Source organism: Mirounga angustirostris, unplaced genomic scaffold, assembly GCF_029215605.1.
Source record: "Mirounga angustirostris isolate CCGP_5_RB_7025 unplaced genomic scaffold, mMirAng1.0.hap1 SCAF_16, whole genome shotgun sequence".
Classification (NCBI taxonomy): domain Eukaryota; kingdom Metazoa; phylum Chordata; class Mammalia; order Carnivora; family Phocidae; genus Mirounga; species Mirounga angustirostris.
The window spans coordinates 18,090,584-18,112,004 of NW_026991724.1; the positions used below are offsets into that span (position 1 = coordinate 18,090,584).

At 51.7% G+C, this 21,421-nt stretch overlaps 2 protein-coding genes across 5 annotated transcripts; both read right to left on the minus strand.

Moving 5' to 3' along the window:
* Positions 1 to 489: 489 nt before the first annotated feature.
* NUTF2 (nuclear transport factor 2) lies at positions 490 to 16,337 on the minus strand. Of its 4 annotated transcripts, none has more exons than XM_045890893.3 (6): positions 16,000 to 16,337; positions 9,050 to 9,218; positions 5,692 to 5,819; positions 3,854 to 3,925; positions 3,453 to 3,551; positions 490 to 1,004 (listed from the first exon to the last, which is right to left on the minus strand). In XM_045890893.3, the coding sequence occupies exons 3-6, from the start codon at positions 5,788 to 5,790 to the stop codon at positions 891 to 893; spliced, it is 384 nt and encodes a 127-aa protein (XP_045746849.1). In that variant the 5' UTR covers positions 5,791 to 5,819; positions 9,050 to 9,218; positions 16,000 to 16,337; the 3' UTR covers positions 490 to 890. The 4 variants fall into 4 exon arrangements, with proteins under 4 accessions (XP_045746849.1, XP_064436416.1, XP_045746848.1 ...); XM_064580346.1 differs by lacking the exon at positions 16,000 to 16,337 and adding an exon at positions 15,538 to 15,968; XM_045890892.3 differs by lacking the exon at positions 9,050 to 9,218 and having other exon boundaries at positions 16,000 to 16,331.
* A 2,143-nt stretch (positions 16,338 to 18,480) lies between these two features.
* Positions 18,481 to 20,649, minus strand: THAP11 (THAP domain containing 11). The gene has a single exon (XM_045890894.3). The coding sequence runs from the start codon at positions 20,174 to 20,176 to the stop codon at positions 19,187 to 19,189; it is 990 nt and encodes a 329-aa protein (XP_045746850.2). The 5' UTR covers positions 20,177 to 20,649; the 3' UTR covers positions 18,481 to 19,186.
* Positions 20,650 to 21,421: the final 772 nt, after the last annotated feature.

A 21,421-nucleotide genomic window follows, 5' to 3' on the forward strand; every position in this document is an offset into this window, starting at 1 on the left:
CTTGGGGTTTGTGGGGTACCCTGGATGTGATCCTGACCGTTCTGGGGGGTAGAACAGGACCCTCTCCTCAAACCTTTGCTCATTTTATACAGGGTAGTTTTGCTGAGGCCTCAGTCCAGAGCACCTGAACCTGATGAGTCACTTTCAGTGGGATTCTAGATCATCTCTATTACCAGAGTCCTGATCCTACCCAATGTAGGAGTCATCAGAACTGACTGCAGAGGCTTCAGTGCAAAGGAAGCTTTGGGCCGGACCTGAGCTCTGCCTGCAGCTCAGTTTTCCAAGACCAGGGGGACTGAGGTGGGGAATACTATGCCCTACAGGGCTTCTGAGAGAAGCTAGCTGGGAGTGCTGCTTCAGCAGTTTTCTCTTTGCAACAGGTATTGCTGAGTTGGGGTAGAGGTGGGAAGGTGAGACATGAGAGAGCCAATGGGGCAGGGTGATTACTGATGCCCAGCCAACTATTAAACTAATTAAAACAATTTAAACTGTTAAGAAAATTTTGTGGTTTTATTGTATCATGAGGCATTGAAACATCCGAACAAATCAATATCTGGGCGGTGAGGCAGCTGCTTTCTCCTTCACTTCTTTGGGTTACTAGAGCAACTTGTCAGTAGATTAAAAAAAAAAAAAAAAAAAAAAAAAGACAACCTTTTGCATTACTTAAGTCTTTCCAAGGCATGCGCTGGTACAACACAAACTTCTCCTGTCAGATGCAACTAGTCTAGCGTCCAAACATCATGCACAATACCTCGGTAGCAGCGCACTGCGCCCGCTCCCGCCGCGGCCCTGCTCGTTTGTGTATGATATTTGGGGCATCTGGAGGAGTGTGAATAGTATCAGGAAGAGGAGGGAGGAGGAAACAGCATGAGTGCCTGGCTGGGAGGAGGTCAGCCAAAGTTGTGCAGGGCAAGCCTGAACATGTCATTGGTGCAAACCCAAGCATCGTTGATGTTCTTTAATAGGAACATCTGGTGGAACCCCATGATGGGGTCTTCATCAGCCTGTGAGGAGAAAGAAAATGATTCAGTTAGTGGGCCAAAGAACAGGAAGGTAGTTCAGTGGTAGGGGAACAGGACAAAAGAATGCTGACTTTGGGATCAGACCCTACTGTCTTGGACTTAAATTCCAGTATAGCCAAGGGATACTTGTGAATGTGAATTGATACAACATACTGGGCACACAGGGGCTATGGATGGCAGCTCACACTGCTGCATGCACTTAAACTGCCAAGTAAGTCACCAGTTAGCTACTGCAACAGAGCAGAGAAAGGACCTGCTCTGAGCTCATGTCTCTAGGCACGGTGATCAATTTGAAAGACTTCTGCAGTGCTCACCACGTAACTTATAGTACCTAAAAACTAAACAGTCTTAGCATCTGTCTGATTACTATGCCAGTTAGTCCAATTAGGAGAAACTGCAGCTAATACTAACTGTGACCAGGTAGGTGAGAAAATCCTCAAAACTGAGTTCACACTGTAATCACAGCTCTACAGAGCAAAAACGAAGCAATGCCACCAGGTGATGTTTCCTGTCATGTCATATATACAACAATTGCAACGAGAAAAGAAAGGCAAAACACCTTCAGCCAAACTGCAGAAGACCAGGATAAAGCCTAGTTAGGGTAGAAGCCCAGTTAACCACCTCGGTCTCTAACACTGCTGGGTTTTCTGGGAGTTATCATCAGCAAGAAGGCAAATCAGTCTTTTGGGGTTCTGAGTTGGACAGGAACACCAGAATGAACCTGAAGCCACATAGGAATGGGCAAGGAATACTGACCCTAGCCTGGAAAGTGGGCACTGAGCCCCCTGGAGAGACCTCTTCACCCAAAAGGGCCTATTTGAGCACAAACTCTGGGCAGGGTATGTTGGGCAGGCAGGAAAAACTGACAGCAAAGTGCAGGCCAGAAGGTAGGTCCCTCTGGGTCCATGGGTCCATGGCAGAGGCCTAGAGGCTCCCTCTCTCTGTCCTTGTATTTGACTCAGAAGGCCCCACCTAGCCTAGGGAGAAGGCATACAGACCTTCAGAGCCCCACAGTGACACAAGCCCAGGAGACTGGGACCTGGTCAAGGGACAACCAATTTGTCCTGCTTTAGGAAGGAGGAGAGGCTTTTTAGAAACTAAGAATCTGGCTTCAGTCTGCTGGAGCACAATGGGTACGAGTTCCTGGGAGAGTTCTTGGGGGACTGAAGAGCTAAAGGCTTTGAAGAGGACAGGTCTTGAGAAAAAGAAAGGAAAGTGCAAAGAGAAGCAGGAGTTCCAGGAATCTGCTTTGCTCAGCAGGTGGAGGAGCCAGCAGCCAGCTCAGGGAGTGGCAGCATGGACTCCAGCAGGTGACTGCGACTCAGCACCCAGCGGGCCCCTCTGGGTCCAGCTGTCTACAGAAAGCCCACTTACACCTCAGGGCAGTGCAAAGGCCCAGTAGCTTGGCACCACAGCTCCACCCTGCTCCTATACCTCTTGTCCCTTTTCCAGAAAGGCTCTAGACCAGTACTCTCCAATAGTACTTTCTGTAACAACAGGAATAGTCTATGTCTGGGGGCACCTGGGTGGCTCAGTTGGTTAAGTGTCCGACTCATGATTTCTGCTCAGGTCGTGATCTCATGGGTCGTGAGATCGAGCCCATGTCAGGCTCTGCGCTCAGTGGGGAGCATTCTGAAGATTTTCTCTTTTTCTCTCTCTCTCCCTTCCTCTGCCCCTCCCCCCACTCGCACACTCAAATAATCTTTTTTTTTTTTTTAAGATTTTATTTATTTATTTATTTGACAGAGAGAGACACAGCGAGAGAGAACACAAGCAGAGGGAGTGGGAGTGGGAGAAGCAGGGAGCCCGATGCGGGGCTTGATCCCAGGACCCTGGGATCATGACCCGAGCCAAAAGCAGACACCCAACAACTGAGCCACCCAGGTGCCCCTCTAATAAATAATCTTAAAAAAAAAAAAAATTCTATGTCTGCGCTGTCCAATAGGCAGCCACAAGGACTATGAGCACTTAAAAAATGGCTAGTTCAACAGAGAAACTCCATTTTAACTTTATTTCATGTTAATGTAATTTAAAAATCACCATTAAAATTAAAATATAATTTAGGGCGCCTGGGTGGCTCAGATGGTTAAGCGTCTGCCTTCGGCTCAGGTCATGATCCCAGGGTCCTGGGATCGAGTCCCGCATCGGGCTCCCTGCTCCTTGGGAGCCTGCTTCTCTCTCTCTCTGTCTCTCATGAATAAATAAATAAAATCTTTAAAAAAAATAAGATTAAATTAAATTAAATTAAATTAAAATATAATTTAAAAATGTGACTAGTGGTTATTGTATTGAATTACACAGCTCTAGATGCTTTGGGTGTCCCTTGATAAGCAGGTCAAATCACAGAGAAGGCAAGGGCGCAGGGCTCTCTCCTCTGCCTGCCCACTCCTTCCTACCACCACCAGTGTTATGAGGCAGCAGTACTGTTACCTTGAGCTGGCCCACAACCATGCTGATGATGCAGCTATCTGGCGTGGGCTGATGGTCCTGTGCCGTGATGCTGTGCTGGATTTTCTGGAACGGAAGGCTCTGCAAAAGAAAGAGTGCGTGGTGGGCGCCTGGGTGGCTCAGCCGTTAAGCGTCTGCCTTCGGCTCAGGTCATGATCCCAGGGTCCTGGGATCGAGCCCCGCATCGGGCTCCCTGCTCAGCGGGAAGCCTGCTTCTCCCTCTCCCACTCCCCCTGCTTGTGTTCCCTCTCTCACTGTCTCTCTCTGTCAAATAAATTAATTAAATCTTAAAAAAAAAAAAAAGAAAGAAACAGTGCGTAGTATGCTGTAGCCAGCAGGGCAGGGAAGTAGCTGCTGACAGCAGGGCCCTGGCTCTTACTTACAGACAACTTCTCCACAATGGCAGCTTTCCCCTGGAACTGCTGTCCTTCCCACGTAAGGCATGATGCGTCAATCTGAAAACCAGAAAACATGGGGTCAGGGTCTTATTTGGAAACAATGAGTCTAAGCCTCAGTTTCCTTATCTGTAAAGAAGGGAACTGAAGGTAGCTTCCATACTTTACACTATTAACAACCTTTTTAATTATACTCTATCTTCCCAGAGCCCAGGCTCTGAAACACTAACAAAATACAAATGTATTTAGTAAGTTTGTTTCCCAGTTTTTATTCAAGAAGTTATATGGCCTCTGATATGCCTGAGCCCCAGGCAGGGTATATGTGGCCAAGACTCAGCCAAGTCATCCTGCTGTGTAGTCAGTCAGCACCAGTCCTAGAAAAGCCCATGAGAAATAACTTGGAAACAACCTATATTCATCACCATCTCTAGAGCTCAGGCCGAATTCTACTAAGGCCATTCCCATGGGACATCCATAGGGTCAGGGAAGGATGGAAGATGACAAGGCCTCCCAAGGCCTAGTCTGGGACCCTCCCTTCCATCAACATGCAACCCACTAGCTTCCTCCCCTGCCCTCCAGATTTCCCCTGCCATAGCTTTCATGGGCAGAACTCAAAAGTGCCTCTGCTGCTTACCAGCTATAATATTTGGCAAGTTACTTATTTTCCTGAATCTGTTTCCTGACCTTTATTTATTTATTATTTTTGAAGATTTTATTTATTTGAAAGGGAGAGAGCTCGAGCACAAGCGTGGGGGGGCGCTGGTAGAGGGAGAGGGAGAAGCAGACTCCCCGCTGAGCAGGGAGCCTGATGCAGGGCTCGATCCCAGGACTCTGAGACCATGACCTGAACTGAAGGCAGACACTTCTTCTTTTTTTTTTTTTTTTAAGATTTTATTTATTTATTTGACAGAGAGAGACACAGCGAGAGAGGGAACACAGGCAGGGGGAGTGGGAGAGGGAGAAGCAGGCTCCCCGCCGAGCAGGGAGCCCAATGCGGGGCTTGATGCCCGTTTCCTGATCTTTAAAGGGGACATGTGCTGAGGATTATATGAAATGACACAGATAGGGGCAACTACTACACCAAGTAGTTCTTGGTGTATACGATCATCATTAAAATAACACCAAACAATGCCTGCCTAGAAGGGTTTCTTAAAAGACACACCAGCCTCCCTCTGGCGCCTGGGTGGCTCAGTCGGTCAAGTGTCTGCCTTCGGCTCAGGTCACAATCTCGGGGTCCTGGGATCAAGCCCCGAGTCGGGCTCCCTGCTCAGTGAGGAGTGTGCTTCTCACTCTCCCTCTGCACCCCCCTCAACTCGTGCTGTCTCTCTCAAGTAAATAAATAAAATCTTAAAAAGGAAAAAAAAAAAGACACACCAGCCTCCCTGGGCTAACCTCATTTATTTACCATGAGCATTCAGGGCCTTTTGGTCCCCAAAAGGAAGCTGGACTTAGGGCCTCCCGAAGAGCTCAGTTTTGCAGTGATGATGCTCATAGCTGCTGCCTCCAGAGAGCACCATGAGCCCTAGCATCTGCCTGCTACTGCCCAATCTGGAACCAGAGGCACTCCCTGGACCATGGGATGGCAAGCCCAGAACACCCTGCCAAGGATATCTGGATCGCTGCTCTTACGGAAGATGACAGAAGGGAATGTGTAGACCAGGTAGTTGGGCTATGCTTCAGGCCCCCTGTCCCATGGACCGAAACTCAGATAGAAGGGTAGAGCCAAATCCAGTGAGGGCTACTAGAATTTGTGAACTGGACAGGCTAGCCCAATATCTGAATTGATCCCCTGGAGTCCCATTCAGGCCCTAGAGCTGAAGACTTACATAAATTGCGCCTAGTTGGGTTCTGTCGTTATCAAATAACTGATAATAATGTTGAATGAAGCTGGATCCAATCTGCTCCCAAATTGGCTTGTCTCCCATTCTGGAGCGTCACCCGGCCTCGTTGAGACCTGCAAGATGAGCAAGACAGAGAGGGAAGTGTTGGTGCCAAGGGAGCAGGAGGTAGTCAGGTGCTGTTTCTTCACTGACCCCTACCCCTCCTGTCCTCCTTGAGCAGGAAATCCTTTGCTGAGGTCTGTATTCCCATGGAACATACAGAGGCCCTGGGGAACTGGTAGGAGACCCCTCCCAACACAGACCAGTGCAGGGAGCCCAGAGGTGGACCCAACTCAGCCCCTCCTTTGAGGAGCTATGGATGATGAAACAAAGGGGTGCCAGGGATGTGAAGCACATAGGATGGGAGCTGAGGGTAGAGCCAAGACAAAGGAAAGTCAGAGCAAGCCCTTCAACGCTCAACGGGGGGTGAGGCTTTTAAGGAGGAGCTAACCGCACCACTCTCCCACATCTTTTCATTTGATCCTCTCAACAACCTGCAAGGCCAGAGTTACTACTATTCTTCCCACTTTGCAGGTCAGAAACTACAGATGTCTGTGTGTGCAGTGTCTTCTATTGCAGTCCTCAGTCCCATCAACACTGCCCCAGGGCTGTATTGGCAGGTGGAGGAAGACAAAGTGAGAGAGGGGGAGATGGTTCCTCAATGCCCCACTTGCAAAAAAACAGCAAGTGACCCTCCATTTTAGTGTTGGGAGCAGTTTACTTCTTTGAGCACTGGTAAATCTCTTCATTTCTTCACTGACAGGGTTACCCCTACCCACTTTCAGAGCTGCAGATATGAGTTCAGAAGATCAGAGAGTAATACTGAGGGTTGTTGGGAGGGGAAATGGAGGCTGTGAGGGGGAAATATGTCATCTCTCCATACCCCCCATCCCAGCACTGCCCCTGTTGGAAGGGGATTGCCCCCCTCTGCTGAGGGGGAAGGGAAACCCCCTCACACCTACAAACATCACAGCTCTGAGGGTGCTAGTTGGCAAACTAGAGCCCCAGATGAGAGCCACTCTGGCTCTGTTAGCCAGCACCTCCCCCCCTCCCCCCCCGCCGGAAGCCCACATCTCACTGAAGGATCCCATGACAGCAGACTTTTATGCTGTTCTATAGTTGGGTCTGACTACCTCCCCATCTCCTGATAACAGGACTCTGAACCTAAGAGGTGTCAACCCTGGCAGACAACGATTAACTGTCGTGGAATATGATGTAAGTCACTACCCTAAGAAGGGCCTCAGCTTCCTCCTCTGTAAGGGGGTGGGACCCAGATGTTGCCAGTGGTTATGAAGCCTCACTAAGGGAACCTGCTAGTTTGCTCCAGTCCCTATGACCTCACCCAACGCCAGAGGAGCCAGCTGGGATGGATAGTGTAGGGGGGCAGTGGCTTACCCAATCCAGCCAATCTCTTAGCCTATGACCAATACTCCAGCCAATGAGGGGCCAGGAAGATGAGCCAGCTTTATTTTAGGTCCCATAGGAGGTAGTAGCACTAAAAATAGGAGCTCAGTGCTGGGATGACTAAGAAATGTCCAGGATAAAGTCTAAAACAAGTAGAAGAGAAAGCCTGGACCCGGCCACGCCTGCTACACAGGAACACAAGGTGTGTTCCAGTTTATACTCTGCCAAGAAACAAATCAACAAGTGGGAAAAGCATAGGATCAACAGCTAGTCTCAGCTGCTGTCTTGGTCACATTTCCAAGGGATCAGGCTGTGGCTGTACCCACTCCCCATCTCAAATCTCGGCCCCTTCCACCCTAGTATTCACTATGTTTGGCTCACTCACTGTGGCCCAGCCCTACAATATCTTACCACAAGATGTCCTACTCAGCTCCCAAGAGCTCTGGGGCAAAGGGAAAGCTGGAGGAATGGATGAGGGCCATCTCTCCCTCTGTCCTCAGCAAGGTGGGGCAGCCCTCAGGGAAGGTCTTGGAGAAAGAGTATGCCTTTTGAAAGAAAAAGCATAAGCAAGTGTCTGGACATATGAAAAGAGGTAAGGGCAGGAAACCAGGAAGCTGGAGATGAAGGGTGACAGGAAAAAAGGCTAAATAAAAGCTGATCCAAAGACAAAAGTGGTGCCATGTGGTAGGACAGTGATGCAGAAGAAATGTGGGGGTGTTTTTTCTTTCTTCAATATTGTTCTTAAGGTGTGATAACTTGCCAATACGAAAACTACTTGGCAGAAATAGAGGGTGGAGGGATAAAGGGACAGAAGGGTACTCTGGTCTAGTGGGGCGGGGAAGGGCAAAGTGAGCTTTCCTAAGGAATGAGACTGCTCAGGGCTCCCAGAAAGTGTGAGAAGGAACCTCCAAAACTATGTGGCTTGAGGCCGTTTCCAAGTAGGGTCCCCGAAGCCAATACCAACTTGGCTGGCCTGCCTGACCCTGTTTTGTTTATTTGCATGTAGTAATCATGACAGCCATGTGGTCAGACCCCACTGTCATCCCACTTTACAGGTGGGAAAACTGAGGTTCAGCAATATGTCTTGCCCCAAGGCCATCTAGTACATCAGTGCTAATACTGGGTCCCCTGGTCGAAGTCAGTGCTTTCTTCCTGCTAACTTTGTCCCTGAGCTCTAAACAACAAAGCTGGCCATGTCCCTTCTCTACAACAGCCTCACTTTTGGATTAAACCCTGAAGCTCCACAGGTGGCCATCCACACCTGTCCCTATCTCCCTACCACTTTCTCCTACCTTCATCCAGCTCCACACACAAACAGACCAGAACTCGCTGAGCACTTGCTCACTGGTTTTTGCCCCACCCCCACCCCATGAATCCCCTTGCTGGGATGTCCTCCCTCCCCTCATTTGCCTGGTCAGTTCCTGCTCTTCCTTCAATTCACTGTTCAGGCTCCATCTATTTGGGTCCTCCTTCCCAGACTCAAATGTTGACCCCAACCCCATGTGCCAGGGCCTACTTCTCTGCCTAAACACTGTAGCTCTGGGCTAGGATTCCAGTGTGGTTCTTGCCACACCCACTCCACCCGACCCCAATCCCCCAACACAGAGTGTGGCTCAGCAAACTACAGGATTTACAGTTTCTGACTCCAAATTTCCCACATGCTTTCAACTCATGGCTGGGAGGCAGCATTCCTGCATCCAGAAAAAGAAGCAGGGAGCAAAGCGCCACCCCCCCCATCCCCACGCACCACAGGAAGGGGTCTGGGCCAGGCTGGGAGGATGCTCCCCAGGATGGCCAGCAAGCCCTGACCTTGCTTCTAATACATATACTGCAGAAAGAACAGTCTGAAAAGAAAAATGCCAAGGCTCAGAAGCAGCCTCACATCAGATTGGGGACTGACCTTCATGACGGCTTCTCCTACAGATCTTCCAAGAGGGCCGCTGACCACGCCATCTCCTGCTTCACCCCAACAGTCCGCAGGCTGACTGAGGCCAGGCTCCTCGAGGAGCAGAAATGACCTTGATGACCTCTCGCCCACTGAGCATCAGCCTTCACTGACCTTTAGGTCTCTGTGGGTGCAAAGACCCTCTAAGAATGTCTCAAAAACTGTGGCCCTCTCCCAATAAATTTGCACGGAGGTAGAGATACCCCAGCCTTGTGAATAATTTCGAGTTGTTCACACTCCCTGAGGTTCAGCCACAGACCCCAGGTTAAAACTTCTTTCCCAGAAGACCCCATTAGACAACAGAAAAATTTCATTTTTATCCTCAAATTCTGGGTGTTTCCAGTGACAAAACTTAAATAGCAGCGTCCAGCTGATAACATGTCAATTTTCACTAGTACGTATTAGACACAGAAATGTGCTAAGAGCTCTATGTGCATTTGCTCCTAATACCCTGTGAATCAACTCCCACATTACACTGCAGCACAATGAAGCTCAGAAAGGTTAGCTCACTCACGCAAGGCCATGAGCCTAATGGATGGTGGAACTAGACGGAACCAGGTTTAGCGGACTCCAGGGCCAAGCCCCCCAGAGACAATAGATCAGACATAAAAATGAGCAGACACCAGTGAGAGAAGTGCTCCTGCGCAAGTAAGGCTGAAGCCCTGACCTCTAACCTTGACTCTGTCAGAGAGGGGCAAGACAGAACTAAACCAAGGCTTCTGCCTCCAAACAAAGGGACCAGGCAGATTTCCACACCAAACCCAACAATAGGCGTTTTCATGGGGGATGATCTCACAGTTTTCCCAAACCCGCAAAGTCACAGCTCAGTTCTACCATCTCAGCAAATCAGAGATAGATCCTGGTCTAGCTAAGCCTGGGGCAGGGATGGGGGCAGGAGAGTGATGGGGAAGAAGATGTCACAAACTCCAGACAGATACACAAAAAGACCCACGCTTGTCTTTTCTCAAGCACCCATCACCAAGGCCTGTAGGGAATGCTGGCAGATTTGCTGAGCTTCTAGTGGGATCCTTGATATCAGCATCAACCATGGCCATTACCCTCACATGCCCTATGGCCCTCAAATGTTCCCAGTGACTTCCCTTTCTATTCTCCAGACAGTCTCAACTACTTAGCCGGCCTTCAAGGCCCCCGGGTGACCTGCCCTCCTGGCTGTCCAACCTCATCTCCTGCCACCCCCTCTCCCCCCTCCTCTACAGCCACTCAGGGTATTTCCCTGTTTCTGGAACATGCTGAGCCTCTTCTCACCCAAGGGCTTTGCAACTGTTTATCCTTCTACCTGGATCACTATTCTCCCTGGATCTTCATGTATCTGGCTCCTTGTCACATATGTGTCAGCTCAAATGTCACCTCCTCACAGACACCTTCTCTGATCACTCAGTCTAAAATAACTGCCCAGCTACTCATTTCACCATCTTGTTTTGTTTTCTTAGCACTTATCACTGCATGAAATAGTCACATTTAACATATCTGTTTATGATCTGTCTCCCCGACCTAGGCAGCCCTGTTCCCATGGTGCCTGGCTTAGCCCTTCTTCTTTGGAGGACTGAATTCTGGACAAACCCTGCTGAATTTAAGTGGCCAAGTGACCCACTTCCCCTTCACCTACACCTTCTGTCCAACTCATCAGGAAACAACCCTTTGTCATCAGTCACCTGTCTAAGGGTGTGGCAAGTGGGGCTTGGCCCAACCCCCTCTCTCATTTTCAAGGCTTTGGTCACCTGAGGGACAGCTGTGGCTCAACAGCAGGCACACAACCACACCCTCAAGGTCTGACCTCTAGCCTACTCCTCCTCTCCCTCACTGTATGATCCTCTGACCCTGTCTCCTCACCAGTAATTACGGGGATGTTGGGGGTAATCAACTGAGAGTATAAAGCAAGACCCAGCAGCAAGGAGTCAGTCAGGTCCTAAGTGAAGCTCCAGGTCAAGAACTAGAAAAAAGGTGGTTACCTCAGCCTCCTGCAAGGATACCACATCATGGAGCAGCCTCAACACAGGACTGGCAACAGCCTAGTCCATCACTCTCCTGCCTGAAGTCTGGAGAGCAATCAGCCAAGGTCTGGTGCCTGAATGGCTGGCCGGGACAGAACCCTTTCCTGGGGCAGACCTAAGGCCTAGATGCCCCCAGCACCCTGAGGGCCTTTTCCTCCTCTTCTGTCTGGAGGAGGGATCCAGAGCTTTGGGGCTGCCCTGGCTAGCTCAGAAGTTGAACCTTGAGACCTGCATTCTGGTCTTTCTGCTCTGTACTTAGTCCATGAGTAGCCTCCCTTTCCCACGTCACTCAGAGATCTCTGGGGCCCCTGTCCTAGACAGCTCCCATCCATGAACTGAACCCCAGGTTATGAAATTGCTGATCAGGTATATATGGACTTGGCTCCCCAGTTGGGCCTGAAGCCCCTAAGTGACCACCCCCATGGTCTGCTACAACCATGCCTGGCGAATACTGTCATGACACTCCAAGACTGAGGTGAGCAGAGGAATGAAGGGATGAACATGGAGTCCCCAGGGTGCTGAACTGGCCTTCTCTGTAAGCCAAACAGTTACATGTGCTCTCTCATTTGAGCCTCACAGCTGTAAAGCTAGTATGATTATCATCATTTTCTAGATGAGGAAACCAAAATTCCAAGAGGTTAAGAAAGAATTCAAGATGGGCGCCTGGGTGGCTCAGTTGTTAAGCGTCTGCCTTCGGCTCAGGTCATGATCCCAGGATCCTGGGATCGAGCCCCGCATCGGGCTCCCTGCTCAGCGGGAAGCCTGCTTCTCCCTCTCCCACTTCTCTGCTTGTGTTCCCTCTCTTGCTGTCTCTCTCTCTGTCAAATAAATAAATAAAATCTTTAAAAAAAAAAGAAAGAATTCAAGATGACACAAGGCCACTGGCATAGCCAGCATTAAAATGTCCACTAAAATGGCCTGGACTGGAACAGCTGAGAGCCAATGTCAAGTAGCAGAAAGTGTAGCGGTAACAAATGAGATGGTGAGGAATGGAGGCTAGGCCTTTTATTACCCTCTGAAATCAGCAAGTTCTATGCCTCTCAGTACAGAAAGCCCCTGAGTGCATGCTCGTCTGGTCAAAGCAGGACTATACCATAGAGACTAGTGAGAACTTGCATTTGCCTAGGTCTGAAATCACCTCTGCCAGTGGAACCAATGTCTCTATACACAGACATCACTCCAGGGGGCAGCAGTCTCTGCCCTGGTGAGACCCAGTGGCTCTGATGAAGTATGAGAGGCTTTGAAAAACAATCATTCCGTAATTTCCCCAGTTTACTGAAGCAAGCAGCCCTGAGTTCCCCGGCAAGTCAAATACATCCGCCTCTTGAGGGGGAGGTTCTCCTCCTCCGGGGTAGGCCCCTCTCTAGTCTTGGGGCTTAGGGAGCTGGCACATAGGTACCAGCAACATAAAAGGGTAAAAGGCGACCTTAGCCCAACCCCCAGGATCCTGTAAGTCTACTTTAACATATAAGAATTCCTTTAGGGGTGCCTAGGTGGCTCAGTCGGTTAAGTGTCAGTCTTCGGCTCAGGTCATGATCTCAGGGTCCTGGGATCGAGCCCCGCATGGGGCTCTCTGCTCAGTGGGAAGCCTGCTTCTCCCTCTCCCTCCACTGCTCCCCCTGCTTGTTCTCTCTCTTTCTGTCAAATAAATAAATAAATAAAATCTTAAAAATAAAAACAAAACAAAATCTTTAAAAAAAAAAAAAGAAAAAATTAAACTAAAAAAAAATTGAAAAAGCAAAAATCCTCTATGATGAGGTTCAACTCAACCCCAACCCATTAGAAATTCTGCTCAACTTCCTTTTTTCTTTTTTTAAAAGATTTTAAAAGGCTCACTAACAATCTTTCTTCTTCAGTGTTCTAATCATTGCAAAGCCCCCTCTTCTGCACAGGGCCAAGAGCCCCTTTAGGTCCCTTCAACTCAGCCCTAAGTACATAATAACAACATTACTCCTTTCCCCAGCGCCAGGACTGGGTAGGATTCATTCTTCTACCTTCAGCCTCGGCCCAGAGCCTAACACACAAAAAGGGCCAAAGAATGGTTGCTGAATAATACTAATCACTGGTGAAAAAGGAAAAGAAAAAAAAAAAATCCAAGCAAGATATTAATGCCCCAGTAAGGGAATCCTAGAATACTTTTTATACAAGTGCCTTCCAGTTCTTTTTTTTTTTTTTTTAAGATTTTATTTATTTATTTGACAGAGAGAAATACAGTGAGAGAGGGAACACAAGCAGGGGGAGTGGGAGAGGAAGAAGCAGGCTTCCCGACGAGCAGAGAGCCCGATGCGGGGCTCGATCCCAGGACCCTGGGATCATGACCTGAGCCGAAGACAGATACTTAATGACTGAGCCACCCAGGAGCCCCGTGCCTTCCAGTTCTTAAATTTGAGAATTCTGTGTCATTCTTAAACCATTCATGCCACCCCAACCCACCAACTGCTAAGACAGCAGAATAAAGTGAGATGTAGCTTGGAGAGAAATACACTCCATGTCAGTAAAGGACCTAGTGTTGAGCTTTTTGAGAACCCAGGCACCCCCACACCCTGCCATGCTTATGCAGCCACATTTCGACTGTCCCATGCCAGACCCCACTTCCAAGTCAGCCCTACATGAATAGAAGGTGCAGACAGATTCTGAAGAACCTCAGGATTCTCCTCTTATCTCTGAGATACAGATGGCCTGCCAAGTTCCAGAAAGGTCAAGGACTTCTGGGGGTCAGGATGCCTATCAATGACTAGCTAAGCCCAGACACAGAAGTTCTAGAAAACTTCTAGGGGTGGAGTGAGAGGGAGAGACCAAAATTCCTCCTACTCCTGACACCGCTGCCAGTGGTGAAGGAACAGTATCAAAAAGGAACAGTATCTTTTTGACCTTGAAGGAAACCATGATCATCAAGTCACCTAAAGCCTTGGAATGTGCAAACTAATCCACAGATATAAGCCTAGCTCAACTGAAACCTGTGTCCTAGACAGAACCAATCCTGACAATATAGAGAGGGTCTTGAAACAACTGCTTCTAGCACTAGGAGATTCCATCACAGGGATCCTATGTATGTCCTGTGGGCAGTCCCTCCTTGTTGCCTATCTCCACCAGCAAACCAGACCCTTCTAAGCCTGCTGAATGAACCTGACTTCCACGTGCTTACGGGCCAGGATGTGGACAAGGAGGTTTGAGTTCAGAGAGAAGGGAAGTGCTGGTTAGGAGATCTGGACAGATCTTTGCCTGCCCTCCTCAATCAGACAGAATGACTAGACAGAGCAGGAAAAGGAAAACTTCCAATGACCAGAAAAACATCACCTGGGGAAATACTCAAGGAAAAAAAAAGTCCAGGGGTGGCGGCTTTTGGCATCATGGGCCTAACTCAACTTTCCTAGGAGACTTGCTTGCTGCTGAGGCCAGGCCTGCAGAGACTTAGCTGCTGCTTTAATCCTTGCAAGAACTATGGCTCCGAAGCTGTACTGGGTCAGAGGAATCAAGGAATCAACAAGCTGTTTCTTCCCCAAATCCCAAGGTTCTCTCTGGACTGGTCCCTTAATACATCATCAATCAATGAGAAATGCCTTTACAAAGCCCCTCAGAAGACTACTCTAAGGCTAGATACTCCTCCTCTCCCAGGACTCAAAGGGGTAGCTGGAGCCATCATTGAAGGCAGTTTTCCAAGGCTCAACCAGCATCTTGCCTGTACACAGGTTACTCCAACCTGTACAGGTTACTCCGGAAGTGAGCAAGCAAGTGAGAGAAGTCTTGACTGTCTGCAGCTTTCAGCTTTAGCTCTCTCACCCAGGCTTCAGAAGGGCCCCAAAGAGTCTGAATCTGAGCCCCACAGCCCAAATGTGCCCCACCACCAATGTGACTTCAAATCCAGTCTGTCGTTTGGCACTGGGCTCATGGTCCTCAGGCCTGGATTCTACTTTCCCCTCCACTAAACCTCACCTTATCACCACCATTCTCCTGGAATCATTCTCCTCTGTGGGAGGAGGGCGGATGACTCTGGGAAGGGCAGATGTGAGGATTAGGCTGCGCCGGAGTTCTAATAACGTGTTGGGGGCTCACACATCCAACCTCACCTCCTTGGCTTCCTTCCTCCCCTCCTCCACTAACTCGGCCGCCCAACCCACCCACCGCTGGGGCCTGGTTCCCCGATAGAAGGGCGGGGTCTGAGCCTACCAGTCCGGAGCCGCTCATCACATCAGGCCTTATCCTCCAAGGCTGGCGGGGGGTGAAGTCCCATGTGGAACCCCCTCCCGCCCCAGATTCCCTGACCTGCCCTCCACGCAGGAACCTACGCATTAATTCCAGAGTGGGAGTTAGGTTTTGTGCACTCCCAACGGGTAGACAAGCAGGGGAGAGTTCACCTACATCCTAGCCTGGCTATGGTCGGGAACCGGGTGAGAGTCCTAATCCCGGGCTGCGGCAGGAAAGCGCCCTTACCCAATGCTGACTCCGGAGCGAGCCGGGTGGCCTTGCCCATCCCCGGATCCTTCGCTGGCGGGTGGCAGGACGTGGGGCTGGGGTCGTCCCGCTAGCCTGCCTGCAGAGCTTGCGGGACTCGGGCAGGCCGGGCTAGGCCAGACGGGGCGGGGCCCGGAGAGCCCCATCCGGGTGGTCTGGACCAGAGAAAAAAAAGGCCCGGCCGCCGCGCAGTCCGGTGCACCCGCCATGGACACGATAGCCGGATAGGCGCCTGGCTGTCTCTCTGTGTTCCCCCCGGCCGCCGCCTCAGAGGACCGGCGGGAGGCGGAGCCGCGCGCGACACATGGCCCCGTCCCCGCGCGGCTTCGGGCCGCCGGTGTTGCGGGGGCGCCCGGAGACTGGCAGCGGAGGCTCCAGGCGGCCCAGAGTGCGGCTCCAGCGGCCCAGCCCCCGCCCCGGCGCGCTAGCCCCGACACTCACCCGAGGGGCTGGCACGATGGCGGCAGCGGCGGCGGCGGCAACCCAGCGCGGTCTGCGACCGACTGTCCCTTCCCCCCTGCCTTCCCTCGCCACCCCGTTGCACTCTGGGAAACGCAGTCCCCCGGAGCTCCTTTCTGGCATAGATGTGCCAGGAGAAAACTACAGTTCCCAGTGTGCTATGCGCCGAGGCCGGCCACGGCCCGCAGCGCGGGAGGTGAGGCTAAGCAGGGGAGGGAGGCTACCAGGGCGAGCCCCTGAGAATTGTGGTCTAGTGGAAGCCTCTGGAACACCCGAGGCTGGCGCCAGGCAAGGGTCAAGGCTCAGTTGTCGCCAGGTCCCAGCTGGTCCGGCCCCGCCCAGGTTGCGCGGTGGTTTGGAGCAGGCCCCGCCTCCGTGGGAGTCCGGCCTGGCCCCAAGCAGGCCCAGACGCCCCTCCCGGGGCCCCTGGGCTGTTTCCGCTCCCGAACTCTCCTCCCCTTTGGTGCTCTAGCCACCCCCACCCCCACCCCCACCCCCGCCCTTCGACTCTTCTGAGCGGTGCTCTAAAGCCAGCCAGGGCGGAACCCATGGTGTGTGCTGTCCCAATATTCATGTGCCCTGCCCGACCCAAAGCTGGTTTCGAGCAGTCGAGGCTTTCCTTTGGGCTGGAGACTCAAATGCTCAAGTGGGGCTCAGCTGGAGACATGATTACCCTTACACTTGTACAGTTGGGGGTCTCCAAAACATTCTCATAAGTTTTTCGTTTGTTTTTATTTTTGCAGCAGGCAGGGCAGCTAAGAGTTTCATTTTTATTAACGAGAAAAGCGAACTGGTTCACCCAAACTTTCCCTGTGATTTAAGCGACCAGATTGTCAATAATCTGTCCCACCCCTTGCCCTTTCATCACCCATTCTCATCGTTTCCTGGGCAATGCAAACATTTGAAATAAGGCCTGTGTCTAAGTCAGGCCTGTTGGGGAAATGCTCTGCAGCTAACCCAGGTGGACCACAGGTAAGGGAAACATCATCCTGGCAGCTCCATGCTTTCCCTCCTAGCCAGAGATCTCAGTATTCCTGTTCTCCCATAAGTTTTGCACCTTTATCAATACACACACACACACACACACACACTCACTTGCTGGGGATGGCTGTTAAGATCAGGTCTGCACTATCTTGCCTGACTAGATGCTTATTACTTAGCCAGTGAGAACTCTGCATTGTCCTGTTTGTGGTGCATCTGGGACCTCCCTTGTTCTGTCATTCCCCCACCCCCAAGAAGCTAAAACTCGAGATAGATTGTATGCACATAACCCCCAGACACCAGAGTCTTGGCCAGAGCCTGCCCCTCACCTGTCCTGGGAGGGCTGCTGAGAGGTCCAAGTGAGCCAAAGCAGAAACAGTGTGTCTTCAACAAACAGGAGCTAGGATACACTAAACAGCATAGACTAAGCCTGGAAAAGCCCTCACTCCTAGTGGAGAGTGGGGACATGTGAGAGAGTGGCTTAATAGCTGCCCACAAAGGGCTTCAGTCCCAGCTGGCCTGGAAGGGCAATGCTGTGCATCCACCGCCTTATTTACGATTAGCCAGAACTAATGCTAGGAAGGCAGAGATCCAATCCTTTCCCCAACCAGGCACCTGTACAACCTATACTCCACCCCTCTTAAACCAGAGACTTGTTTCTCAAGTCAGTGCCAAGGGCCATGAGGAGAGCAGAGACTAGAGAAACATTTGTCATTTCAGTTCACAGATACAGGGAAAGCCCCCAAGGAAGTGGCCTTTTCTAAAGTAAGAGAAGGAAGTCATGTTTTATGGAGCCCAGGAAGTGTCCATTTGTGACCGAACACCTGTAGTAAATAGGGCTAGCTTTAAAGGCTTGCCTTGGCCCATTGGCTTTGAACTAAGTTATTTGGACCTATAGATAAAAATGTCACCTCACCCCTACTTTATCTAAAGAAGAATAGAAACAGCCAAGAAATGAGTCAAGGTGTCACAAATCCCAACTCCTCCACAATGATAACATCCCAAGGCCAAAGTATCTATAGAAGAGTTCTTATGTGTGCAGGAAGCATGGCTGGTTCCAGCTGTGATCTTCACTAAGTAACTGCACGCCCATGTGTGCCACTGTACTAGGGCTAAAATGGTAAGTGAAATTCAACCACAGCTGAAAATTCATGAGGAATTCAAAACCCTCAAGAGAAGTGAGCAGTCACAATTTGGTTTAGTTGTCAGTTGCTCCTTCTCCTAACCCACAGCAAACTGGGACCATTTGGTGCAGTTTCTAAACTCTTTGGAGCGAGCTGGGCCAAGAACTCTCTGAGAACCTTATGAGGCCAGGGTCCATGTGCTCAGGGCCCCTTGTTGGACAAGCATGGTCATTGAAGCATTTCTACTATCAGGATCAGCCTCGTCCTTGAGACCTAAGGTAGAGGCCTGTTGGGAGGTCTATTTCCCCACCTTTCAGGGATACTGAATCTTTATAAAAATAAAATGGTGAAACCCAAATTAAAACCTTACTTTCTGTTTAATTCGTTTTGCCAAACAAACACAGTGAAAACTTTAGTCTGACTAATTGTACAGAAAATAGAATTTGTAACCAGTAGCAAACATAACAGGATAAACCTAAGTCCCTGGCAAGCTGGATCTTCATCAGCAGGTCACCTAGATCCCCTTGTAGATGGCCTCCTGGGGAGGGAGGTCCTTATAGGCAGAGGCACAGATCTGCCAGTCCCCATCAGAATCACAGGCTGCACCTGGGAAGGAAAAGCACGAAAAGGAGAACTGATGTTACTTGGATCTCTTATCACTACACACGGAAGAGTTGTCTCAATGCTGGCCAACCTCAAGGTGTTGTCTTCCCAAACCCATAGTCTTGGGCATCCGACCTGCATCCTGAGTGGGTAATCTTCAAGTTCAGTGGTTCTGAAGCTTCTGCTTAACCAGAACCTGCAACATAAACTGGGGGGGAGGTGGGGGACAAAGTCATAATTGCTGGTGTCACCTGTACAGAGTCTGAGGTCCCAGACTTCAGGACCTTGCTTCAGGAGAAAACAAGACAGGGTGCCAGGTCACCAGCAAGAGAGTCCAGCTGCCCTAAGCTTCAGTACTGTCAACCAGTGCCCCAGGAGTATAGGGGAGTTCAACAGCAGCGGCCTAAGGTCCCTGTAGGCTGAGAGGGGTCCAGGAGTCCAGCAAGCCGAGGGGGACCCATTCACATTCCATGCTTCTTTCGGATGACAGCCATGGCCAGCAGCCGATCCTTCTCGCGGAGTTCTTCTCGTAGCTTGGCCTCGGTGAGACGCAGGTGGCGGATGCTGCCTTTCATCTCCTTCATCTTCACCTCCATCAGCGCCAGGATGTCCCGCTGCTCGTTAAGCTTGCGCAGGAGCTCCTCCTCCGTGGTGCCTGACGATAAGGAGTATGAGTGGTCGGAGCCAGTATCAGGGAAGCCCTCTTCCCCCACCACCACCAACTGGGGACCCATAGGGCACTCTGCGGCCTCCAGCCCTGCCGTAGCAGCCTCTAGCTCCGACGCGGCGGCTGCGGCGGCTGCGCCCTCTGCAGCGGCAAACTCCACTTGCACGGTTAGGTCGATGGGTTTCACGTCTTCGCCGGTGGGAGTGGTGGGCGCTGGGGGCACGGACCCCGGGGCCTGGCTGCTGTCTACAGCGGCCTGAAGGGTGAGGAGCACAGCAGCAGAGGCAGACACCAGGTTCGGCTGCAGCTGGGAGGCCTGGGCAGTGGAGGCTGACGGCTGCTGCTGCTGCTGCTGCTGCTGCTGCTGCTGTTGCGGTTGTTGTTGCTGTTGTTGCTGCTGCTGCTGCTGCTGCTGTTGTTGTTGCTGCTGCTGCTGCTGCTGCTGCTGCTGCTGCTGCTGCTGCTGCTGCTGCTGCCTGCGGCGGGCGGCTGCGGCCCCCGCGGGTCTGCGTGCTACTTTGCGCTCATTGACGCCGCGCAGCGGGAAGATGGTGGGGACGCGCACCGTGTAGGTCTTGCGGCCGCCCTGGAAGTGGACGCTGCAGAGGCGATGGCCCGTGGTGGGCTGGAAGGTGGAGAAGCACCCACTGACGCCAGCACGGGACACGTTCTTGAGCCACAGGCGCCGCAGTTCAGCGTCCTTGGGAAACGTGTAGAAGTGCAGCGCCTTGTCCCGGTGCGAGTTATTGTAGCAGCCCGGCACGCAGCACGTAAAGCCTGGCATGGCTGCGCCGCGCGGCCCGCCTCGGCCCGGCCCACCGGCCTCCTGAGCCCTTCGACGGCCCGGTTGGTCTGCCGCCGCCCGCCCCTCGACGGGCGGCGCCGCGCGGGGCCTTAGGCGGCCTCCCACTACTGCCGCCCGGCGCGGCCGCCCGGCCCGGCGCCCCGTGCCCAGAATACGCTTCCCGCCGGCCCGCGCTGCGCCGCCCGCCCGGCCGCCCGCCTGCGCTCCGGAGTCGGCCCCGGGGACGCCGCGAAGGACCGCCTGGGAAGGAGGACTACGCCCCCCACAATGCACCGCGCCAGAAGCTGCTCACTTCCGGAGCGGGGGCGAGATTATTCCGGCAGCTTTCCAGGGCACCGTGACAGCCCACGCAGAACAGATTCTTACCCCCACCCGGCTTATCCCCGGCCGACTATAGAGGCGTATTCGGTTGGAACGCTGTCGCCTGGACCGCCCTTCACAAGGACCCGGAATCCTGATGGGGGTCTGGCGGCGCGCGCCTCTGTAGTGCGCAAGCCCCTTGGGCGTTTGCTTACGGAAACTACAATCCCGCAATGCCGTGCGCTGAACTCGGAGGCTGCGGCCTCGGGCGCCGCCTAAAGGAGAGGTGGGGTTACAGGGGACTAGGATTTGGGTGAGGTTGTGTGTCAGCCGGAAGCGCTTCCCTAATCCTGGGGGCTGTGAGTCGATGGCATTCCCGCGGGGACTGGGTCAGAACCTCAGCTTCAGTGCCCAGAAAGACCTCAGGAGCTCCTTTCTCTGCGTTGAGGACTCGCTTAATTCAGCCGTGGCTTGAGTTGACTCACCTAAACACAGTCACCAGTAGGTGCCTACTGTGTGGCCGGTACAGTGCAGTGAGTTGGGAACTTGCTGAAGGAGTTCGACCCACCAGTCCTGACTACCTTGAGGGATGAGGGTCCGACTTTTGGATAATAGATGTGAATGCACCCGAATGGATGTCTAATCACAGAAATAAATGCTACAGACTAATGAACAGGACAGAGGAGAAAATGGGAAGCGGAGGCCAAGGAAGAAAAAAATGGTGAAAAGCTTGAGTGAGGAGGGAGTAGCTGGTCCTCAGGAAAGAACTAGGCTATGCCCTTAAAGAGCCTGGAAGAAGACAGGCAGGGTAACTGAAGCGCTGAAAGATACCAAACTGGGCTAAGTTAAAGATTTGGGATTTAATTCTGCAGACGACTGGGAGCTGTTGAAGAGTGTTGAACCAGAGGCTGGACAGAATTTGGA